Below are 9,038 nucleotides of genomic sequence, written 5' to 3'. Positions count from 1 at the left end.
TCAACACCTTGTCCATTATCACGATTGACTGTTGTTTTGAAGCAAAGAAACTACTCGTATTCCCAAACCAAAAGCCTTCTCTCACACTCTGATAATGGCTGGCAGTGATAATGGTGAACTGCACTGTCGATTCACTTCAACATTCGTATGGTTATGTTTAATCTGATGTCTCAAACGGCAAACCTTCTACAACTTGTTCATCTGAAACATTGAAAATGAATAAACAAGCAAAGAAGATGTGACAGCCTCTCCCTGGTCATGGTGGTGTACTGTACACACAGCATGAGCCACAGAGTCACTTTGTGGAGCGATGTCCCAAAGTGGCCGGGCCCCTCAACAGCCTGGTCATAGTCATTAGAATACTCCCATTCATCCCTTTATACAAAGAAGTTTCCCCACCTGTGTTTTCACAGGACTCTGGAGGCCCAGGAAAAGCCTTCTAAGTCGGGGGGAAACAGTAGTTGTGCGGGCCCAGCCACGCTGCTCCTCACTGGGGCTTTTATCGGGGTGTAATCCCCTACAACAAACAGAATGGACGGCATGCGCATACGCAGCTGTCACAGATTTAGTGCAAGTGGTGTCACGTTAAATCACAGGAATGGACTGAGCCTTCGAGTCTTCCACTGCCCTGCCCTAGCCCGGCATCCTACACACTGACAGTTACACACACTAAAACTCACACAACTGTACTACCAAACACCACATACCACCTCTATACCTCAGACTGTAAACAAAGTCACATACAAACATAAGCGTTTAACAAATAATCAGGGGTGGGTGTTCTTTTCAGATCCTGAGCCACGCACTTTTGCTCATATACTCTACATTTCACAGAATCAGTATTCCTTCATTCTTAATCTCCTTCCTTCTCCAATGAAAAACTAATTTAAGTTAAATAAACAAAAGATGATCTGAAGCAACACCTTTCAGTTTCGTAAGGTACCTTACAAATTAATATTTTATGAGTTGTATTTAATATTTTTGTATTCGTCCTGTTGACCATAGTGGTGAATCTGGGGAGAGGAGGGACCATTCTGCACATGAACCAGCTCTTATGAACTGACTTTTTGTATTGTATTGCCAATGTGTGTTTGTGTCCTTGGGCTGAGTGAGTAGAGGGTCAATGGATGGTTGGCAGTCACATGACCCTGGGTCTGATCTTCCACACCTCACTTCCTGCCAGGACAAAGAGGATCCAGCCATTATCACTGTTCCTGATATCTGAAGTCCTGATGTCACTGGTCTTTCAGAATCTCCATTTCTGTCCCTCCTTTGTGTCGCTCTCCTGCTCCAGTGACCTTCTACCATGTCAGCACTCAGACTGATTTAGCGCCATGGTTTCTGGAGACACCAAGTAGCCTTAGACAACAGAGAGAATGCAAGTGTGTGTGTGTGTGTGTGTGTGTGAGTAGAAGTGAGAGCAGACCTGCCAGTTACACATCTACTGTTAGAACCACAGAGACATTAAACCAGAGGAGCGATGAGGAGGTTAAACAGACAGGGAGAGGGACACAGATACCAGACAGATAATAGTCTTCCTGTAACATACTCTGACATCATAACACCCTGTAGCAGTCTGTTTAGAACACCACTAAGACAAGGACATACAGTTTGAACACGAGTCACTCTGATCCTCCTTCCAAACGTGCTGGAAGTCAGACTTGAGACCATTTCATCTGTTCCGTGAGACAAATGATGGTATTTCACATAACTTTGGTTGTGTGTGGTACTGGTCTGACTTAGCACTGTACTGGTCCCTGTACTTGGAGTTGGAATACAATACAAGACAAAACTTGTTGCGGACGACTCCCAAGGCCAGAATCTTCACAAGTATTGGAACTATGTATAACTATGTCTCACTTCCCAACAATTTTCCCCTTCGGAAGTATTGCATAGGGGATGAGTGGGGTATGTGTGAAGGTTATTCTGGGATGTTGGGATGAATGTGCTGTAGCCGTGGTAACATGTGGATCCCCTTCCACTCCCTCCATGCCATTCTAGAACTGCCATAGGTGCCATGTCACTGTGGTGATGTGCCTGTCTGTTGGAGCATGGAGCTAGCCCCTCCAAGCCTGGCCTACTGCCATCCAAGACCAAATCAGCATTCCACATACAAGTCCAACCCATTCCCAACGTTAGACATAGTTAACGCTCCTCTGGAACCAGTGTAGCTTGCCTTCCAAAAATTAGCGATTTAGTAGTCTGTGCCGCTGGTGACACAGCATACAGTATCTCATATATTAAAGAGGGTGATGCTGTTAACTACAAAGTTCTACACATTTACACCAGTTTAAAAAGTAGAAGCGTTTGATCAATGAACCTTCAGGAGAGAGAGAGGCAGGTGCACAGAGTCAGTGCTGTCATGAGAGAGAGAGGACCCAGGACAGCTGGCCTGTCATACAATGACTTATTCTTCAGTGTCCACACTGCTCTCCACCAGCAGATACTGGACGTCGACTGGCTTGATCCAAGTGATAATAGCCATATTAGTACATTAATGCAGGGAAAAAATATTCACAAATATTTGAATGGTTATCAATTACTTTATTCATAAGTCAGTTACATATAGGATAAGGCTTTACATCATAAGCAGATACAACAGATTTTGAGAAGCGTTCTGGCACATGTGGAGCACCAGACTTCAGACCGTTCATGAATGTTTCTTCTGACCCCACAGCAGGGGTCTGGGGAAATTACGGGCAGTTTGTCATTTCTCTCCTGCAGTTGAGTTATGCTATTAAGTATATACGGTTTAATACTGCACAGCTTGAGAACACAGGCATGAAGGCCTCTATGCAGCACCACACTGTGGCAGAGACAGGAACATGTCAGAGGAGCAGTACCACACAGGAGAGGACAGGCCATATAGAGCTCTGAAGAAATCATTTGAAGACAAACTTCTTTGTTTATGTATATATATATATATATATATACACACACACATACACACAATTATTTTACTGAGGTGAAGCAAAGCAGCAACAGCATTGCATCATTCAATAACTTAACTCTTAAACAAAGGATATCTAGCTAGATAGGTCTAAGTGCCACCAATCAAATTATGGAATAGCATATAACTCAAATTAATTGCCTTGGATTTAGGTGGATGCAAGAGTTCACCTTAAAAAAGCATTTCAATAGCAAAACAAAAAACAATCATTGTATTCATTACATTTGGCAGTGTAACGCTTTCAAACCTCCATATATATGTGCTGACAATAGTCCCCTTCATAGTTCAGTGACCATACTCTAGGAAGAGGGGACACATTTTTGCAAACACAAAACTAGCTGGCAACTTGAATCTCAAGTCATCAGAACATGTGACTTGTCTTTTCTCTTGACAACAGGTCTAAGCTAGTAGGCAGTAAACCAGAACAAAGTCTGTAATTTACTGGTGCCCAAGTGCAGTGTTTCTACAGCCAGAACATTGGCAACTATATCGCTGTTCATTGAGTATTGACCACATGCATAAGCAAAATAAAAACCATAAATACAAATAAATACATAATTAAATGGAATCAGGCTAACCGGTACAAACATTAACCAATTGGAGAAGCTCTCACTACTGACCAACGGTAGACAGCCTGACTAGGCAAATTAGAAAACAAAACATATTGGCAAATATGAAAAAAATGTCTTTATATTTGAGAAGGTTTTTTTTTTTTTTTTTTTTTACTGGGGTCAACATGTTTAGAAGGATTTCCTTCTAAACATTTGGCAAGAAGACCATCAGACATTGCAGTGTTTTGTTTGTATAGTGCTGCTTGGCATGTTTCGAAATAAAAAGGTGATATGTGTGTGTGTCTGTATGTATGCATGTGTACATGCTTGTGTCTGCGTGTGTGTGTGCATGCCAGTCTCACAGGATGAAGATCTTGATGACCTTCTGTATGATCTGTCCACAGCCGGGGCAAGGGGCCTGGAACTTGTGCAGCCTCCTGGCGCAGGGGAAGCACGTGAGCAGGTGAGCCGTGCGCCCGTGGATGATGTTGCCGTTCCGCGGCCGCACTCTGCACAGCTTACAGGGCTCCAGCAGGGCCTCGGGCCTAGCCTCCACCTCCATCCCCAGGCTTTCCTGACTCTCCGAGAGCTGCTCCTCCCTGGTGCCCCCTGCTGGCCGGGGTCCTTTGCCTTTCCCGGCCCCCCCGGGGGGCAGAGGGCGCTCGGCCGTGGAGTGGGACGGCAGGATGACCGGGTCGGACACGGCCCTGACACAGTCGGGCACGTCGACGCCCGTGTCGCTGTCCTCCTCCTCGTCATGCTGGCTGAGAGCGCTGCATGCTGGGATGTCGGGGACAGAGAGGGAATGGGCCAATCGAGGGACATCCTTGTACCAGTTCCTTCGCAGGGCCCAGCAGCGTACACAGTAGCGCTGGAGAGGAGAGTTGAACTTCTTACACTCTGAACACTGCCACGCATCCTGAGGAACAGACAGAGGACTCACATTACAGCTGCGGCCTTGTGAGAGCCTTGTCATGTGACGTGATACACACCAAAGAAAAAAAAGAAAAAGAAAGAAAAAAGGGATTTTGAAGGGAGATGGGACGGATCTGGGACATACCTGTATGGAGATCTCTGTATCTGTATCATCACTCAGACACTGGGAATCCTCATCAAGCTCCTCGTGCATCTGAACACACCAGAGAGATCAGCACCATGGCACTGCTTCCCAACATCCAACCTTTCAGTCAGGACATTCTAGATGGCTGTGAGCCGTGCCTGGCCCTCAGGCCCTTCCTACCTCCTTATCAGCCTTCTCCTCTTTTCCTCCAGCCTCCTCCTCGTCAGCTGGGAACTCCCCCTCTCCTGCGCTCCCCTCCTCCTTCATCTCCACGCTCACCTGTTCACTCTCGCCCTCCGTCAGGAACCATAGGTCGTCCGTGGTGTCGGACACGATGGCCGTGTCCTCCTCCTGAGTCACAGACAGCTGAGTTCTCAGTCAGCACGTCTGATGTCATCACTGTGAGCCCTCAGTCAGCACGTCTGATGTCATCACTGTGAGCCCTCAGTTACGATGTCTGATGTCATCCCAGCGAGCCCTCAGACGTCTGATGTGATCAGTATCTGTGACTGTTCCACCCTCAAGTCTAGCGCCCACTCCCAGTTCAACTCTGACCACAACTAGAGACAAGAGATACTGTGTGGTACTTTGAAAGTAGTAAGTGTTCATTTGTCCTTACTTGGTTAGTGTGGATGTCGGTAGATCCGTTGCTTCTGCGGCTGTAGTTACTGCGGAGATTACCCAGGAACCACCAGGGCAGGCCTGAGAGGTCCCACTCATCCAGGGTGACATCCAGCTTGGGCCGCTTGCAGGCTGACCTTGGCAGGCCATCCAGAGAGTCTGCAGAGGGACCAGGGATTAGAGCCCAATCCTCACCCATCTTGTATTACAGCTTTAACACTAAAGCCACTTCAGCTAGTTAATACTACTTCAAAAGCATGTGTCCTGTGTCTGTGTTGAAGCAGACCACGGGGTCAGGCCGAGGAGGACCTTGGGAAACCCGCTTTACCTTCATCGGGCTCGCGAGGTCGTCTCTGAGAAGGGGTCTGCAGGGGGAGTGGACGGTCACTGACCGCACCCACACCTGCCTTGGCCACACCCCCACACACCTGCACAGGTAGGAAGAGAGGAGTGGAGAGCCAATCAGACCACAGAGAAGGAGCTAGGTAAAGGGCGGAACCACAGCTCCCTGTCAGCATAGCCTCGCTTGGGGAGGAGAGGGGGGGGGGGTCCCCTCACGGGGTGGGCAGCGAGGGGAAGGGCCGTTGGGTAAGGGAAGTGGGGTAGGGGAAGAGGTACTTGGGAGGGGGGGCTGGGGCAGTGAGGGGCAACAAAAAACAGACGGGTAAGAAAGAGCCAGAGGCAAACACACATTCAACCCAAGAACACTGACATGTATTTTGAGCGCAGAAGATTGAGGTAGATTGACACAGGCCTAATCAGACAGGTATTAATACAGAGAATCCACTGCAGACACTACTCTAGAATCACACACGCAAGCAGACATTAGAGAGGAAGCAGTGCATGCATTTCTGACACAATTCTAAGGGGAAATAGTGGGTGGGAGCAGAGGGGCCAGAGGAGGTGTGTGGATAGCCCAGCAAGGTGGGGGTGCTGGAGGTGAAGGGCTGCAGGTCTGTCGGGGGAGGCGGGCAAGGGACAGGTGGGGTGAGGGAGGGGGCGGTCGCTGCTGGGCCCTGCGACTTGATCAGGAGCTGTGTTCCCCCCAGGCCGGAGCAGAGAAGAGACCTCTGAGACAGACAGAGACAGGGACTCTGCCCCCCATCCACTGGAGAGGCACTGGGGGGGTCAGCCCAGACACCACTACCACAGTAGACCAGACCAGGGATGGGGTTGTACAGAGACGGTGCCACTCTGTACAGGTATGTCACTACCGGAGACAGCTGCCCCGCCCTCCCCTCACTACACACAAGCCACGCAGATCCACAACCCCAGGCCAACAGGTGTCAATGCAGGACAACGGGATTTTAGTGCAGCAGCTGAACCGATGGCTCAATATATATCTTTCTGGACACTTCATTGGCTGGCGGTTGTGTGGCGCTGGGGGGTGTGTGTGGCATGTTGTGTGTGGTGAGGTAGGTGGGAAACGAGGCTCTGTTTCTCCTGAGCACCATGCTTCAGCTTTACCTGACCGCGATCCTCCACTCGGCCCTCAACACACTCACGGCCCACAGAATGACTCTCTGCAGCGTCTGCGTTTCAAATGAGACACAGTAACATACATACACACACACCCTTTAACAGGGACACTCACGCTGACTTGTTTTGGAGGGACTTTGGAAAAGAAGCGTGTGGGTAAGGACTAGGGAGGCACCACACACACTGTTTTCAACCTCACACACACACTCTGTACCTCTCTCTCTCTCTCTCTCTCTCTCTTTCAGCAACACACACACACACAAACAGTCTCTGTACCTCTCTCTCTCTGCAACACACACGCACATTCTCACAAAAACACACCACATTTGCCTCCTCCAACAAAAACATTCTTAAGACTTAAGTGACAAACATGGAGAGATGTTTAAGTAAGAATGTACAGCTTCAAGTCAACAATCACAAGACAATGTGCAGAGCCCACTATGTTCTAAATACATCATAACTTTTTAAAATTATCATTCATCATACATAAAATGAAAGAAAATAACAAGTGTGAATACATTTCACACTGATAATGATCACAATGCTAGCACAATGACTACTCTTGAAAAGAGACAAGACTGCACCCCCAAAACAATGTAATGTATAGAGCCCCAAGCTATTGAATTGTTTTCAGTCAGTCACAATTGATAAATACACTTTGAACACCAAAAATCACTTACCAGAACAATTCAGCACAACTAAGTACTTCTTCAGCATCTCGTAGACTGGACTGTAACACAAGAAAATAAACTTTAAAAAGATGTACATCCTTCCATTGCTTAAGAAAGTGTGCATGTGCAAAACAGCACTGTGTGTGTGTCTGTGTGGATAAGGGAAGTGTTTGCCCGTGTGCAATGTTGCTGCTTTTCCTCACCTGGGGTTTTTAACAGAGAAGCTCTCCACCTCCAGCAGCTCTCCCAGAGGGTCGTCCTGACAGTGGACTATGTGCTGTCTTTGTTTGTCATACAGCTGCTTTCCCATGATGTACTGGCCCAGGTGGTGCATGACCTAAACACACACTCACCATGAGCCACAGTACTTGCATGTATGATGCAAGTCACAACCATCAGGTGACGTACTACTGTCTAACATCTCACTGCTAATGGAGAGTCCTTGTCAACACAAAATACACGATTCCATGTGATGAGCTACTCCGTTGTTACTCGTAATGATAACACAACACTCGTTAGCTTTAAACTTACCTCCTTGAGAGTGAAAACCTCTTCCCGAGCTCCCGCCACACGCAAAATCTGCAGGAGAGGAGCTTTGGGCTGCACCTACCGAACACACAACACCCACAGACAAACATTAAATCACTGGAAAAGCAAGGGGTTCGATGAAGTTCCTCAAGGTTTCATTTTCTATCTCACCTGGCTGCCCTCTCCAGGCAGTACCCTGCATGCTGAGCTAGTTGCTGCTTGCGGGTGTGAGGATAACGAGTTCATAGTCAGCAGACACAATCTGAAAGAATCGTTTTTAATAATTGCTATTATTATGATAGAAACTTGAGGTAAGAAACAAGGTAAATCATTTCACGCTGCTTGTTAATAGTTGCTTCAGCTGCCTGTGGAAATAGCCGAGCCGTTCAGTAAACATGACATAATGGCTAATATTTGGTCCAAGCAGTGATAACCAACGCTGGCAGTAGAACACGGTTTAATGATTTACAGACTTAGTTTTAACAAAGTTAAACGTTGCTGGCTACACACTTGCTCACTAACAACGTTTGATTGACAATGTGCACAGCATTGTTGGCACCACACTGTTCCCTTATCTGAAATTGTCTATCCTCCTGTGCTAGTTAGCTAGCTCTCTAGATAGCTTAGTAGTAGATCGTTTGCAAGTTTAGCCACGACAAATCTGCCGTTATCTTCCAATTCTAAACGTCGACACCTCAATGCTTGTCTGCACTAACGTTTAAGGGGATGATAGTTAACATGTAGCTGGCCAAAGTACCAAAATTACTGGCAGGTGGCACGCATCAGGTAGCTAGTAAGAGCTAGTACAATTAGAAAATATATAACGCTAGGCAACTACCGTGACGGCAAATCTTACCTTAATGTCTCGGCGTTACCGTTAGTGGTGTATCATTGGAAAGGTGGCTACATTGTTGCAGTCCGCGTTATTCATACCTAAAATGCACCTGTTTAGCTAATGTGTGCAAAAGGAGGGTTTCTATTTAGCCATGAATGTACACACTAGCATTAGCTAACGTAGCGGAAGCAGTTTCCGTGATTCAAATTCGACACAGGTCCAAGTGAACACAACTTCCGGCAAAATAGAGCACTGGAATGTCTGACGTCCATCTGGCCCAGTACAACAATGTATCAGGAACCATTTTCTTACGCACGTCCCTTAGTTGCAACATACATATTGA

The 9,038-nt window shown here is 47.2% G+C and overlaps 1 protein-coding gene across 4 annotated transcripts; it reads right to left on the bottom strand.

The window, feature by feature from the left end:
* Positions 1-2,523: 2,523 nt before the first annotated feature.
* On the bottom strand, positions 2,524-8,918 carry mdm4 (MDM4 regulator of p53). Of its 4 annotated transcripts, none has more exons than XM_084705957.1 (11): positions 8,717-8,918; positions 8,032-8,122; positions 7,864-7,938; positions 7,536-7,669; positions 7,342-7,391; positions 6,650-6,714; positions 5,511-5,610; positions 5,181-5,341; positions 4,742-4,927; positions 4,562-4,630; positions 2,524-4,420 (listed from the first exon to the last, which is right to left on the bottom strand). In XM_084705957.1, the coding sequence occupies exons 2-11, from the start codon at positions 8,104-8,106 to the stop codon at positions 3,860-3,862; spliced, it is 1,476 nt and encodes a 491-aa protein (XP_084562083.1). In that variant the 5' UTR covers positions 8,107-8,122; positions 8,717-8,918; the 3' UTR covers positions 2,524-3,859. The 4 variants fall into 4 exon arrangements, with proteins under 4 accessions (XP_084562083.1, XP_084562085.1, XP_084562084.1 ...); XM_084705959.1 differs by having other exon boundaries at positions 4,841-4,927; XM_084705958.1 differs by having other exon boundaries at positions 4,742-4,912.
* Positions 8,919-9,038: the final 120 nt, after the last annotated feature.

Source organism: Hypomesus nipponensis, chromosome 9 (assembly GCF_054491055.1).
Source record: "Hypomesus nipponensis isolate SF chromosome 9, ASM5449105v1, whole genome shotgun sequence".
Lineage (NCBI taxonomy): Eukaryota > Metazoa > Chordata > Actinopteri > Osmeriformes > Osmeridae > Hypomesus > Hypomesus nipponensis.
Note: the sequence above shows the minus strand (reverse complement) of the source record. Positions and strands in the feature narration are given on the sequence as shown.

Excerpts from the sequence above, each read along its gene's own strand:
- mdm4 (XM_084705957.1), bottom strand. The coding sequence starts at position 8,106 with ATGAACTCGTTATCCTCACACCCGCAAGCAGCAACTAGCTCAGCATGC. Across the intron at positions 7,939-8,031 it reads TGCCTGGAGAGGGCAGCCAG|GTGCAGCCCAAAGCTCCTCT; the intron begins GTGAGATAGAAA and ends TGTGTTCGGTAG. Across the intron at positions 4,421-4,561 it reads ATACAGAGATCTCCATACAG|GATGCGTGGCAGTGTTCAGA; the intron begins GTATGTCCCAGA and ends TCTGTTCCTCAG.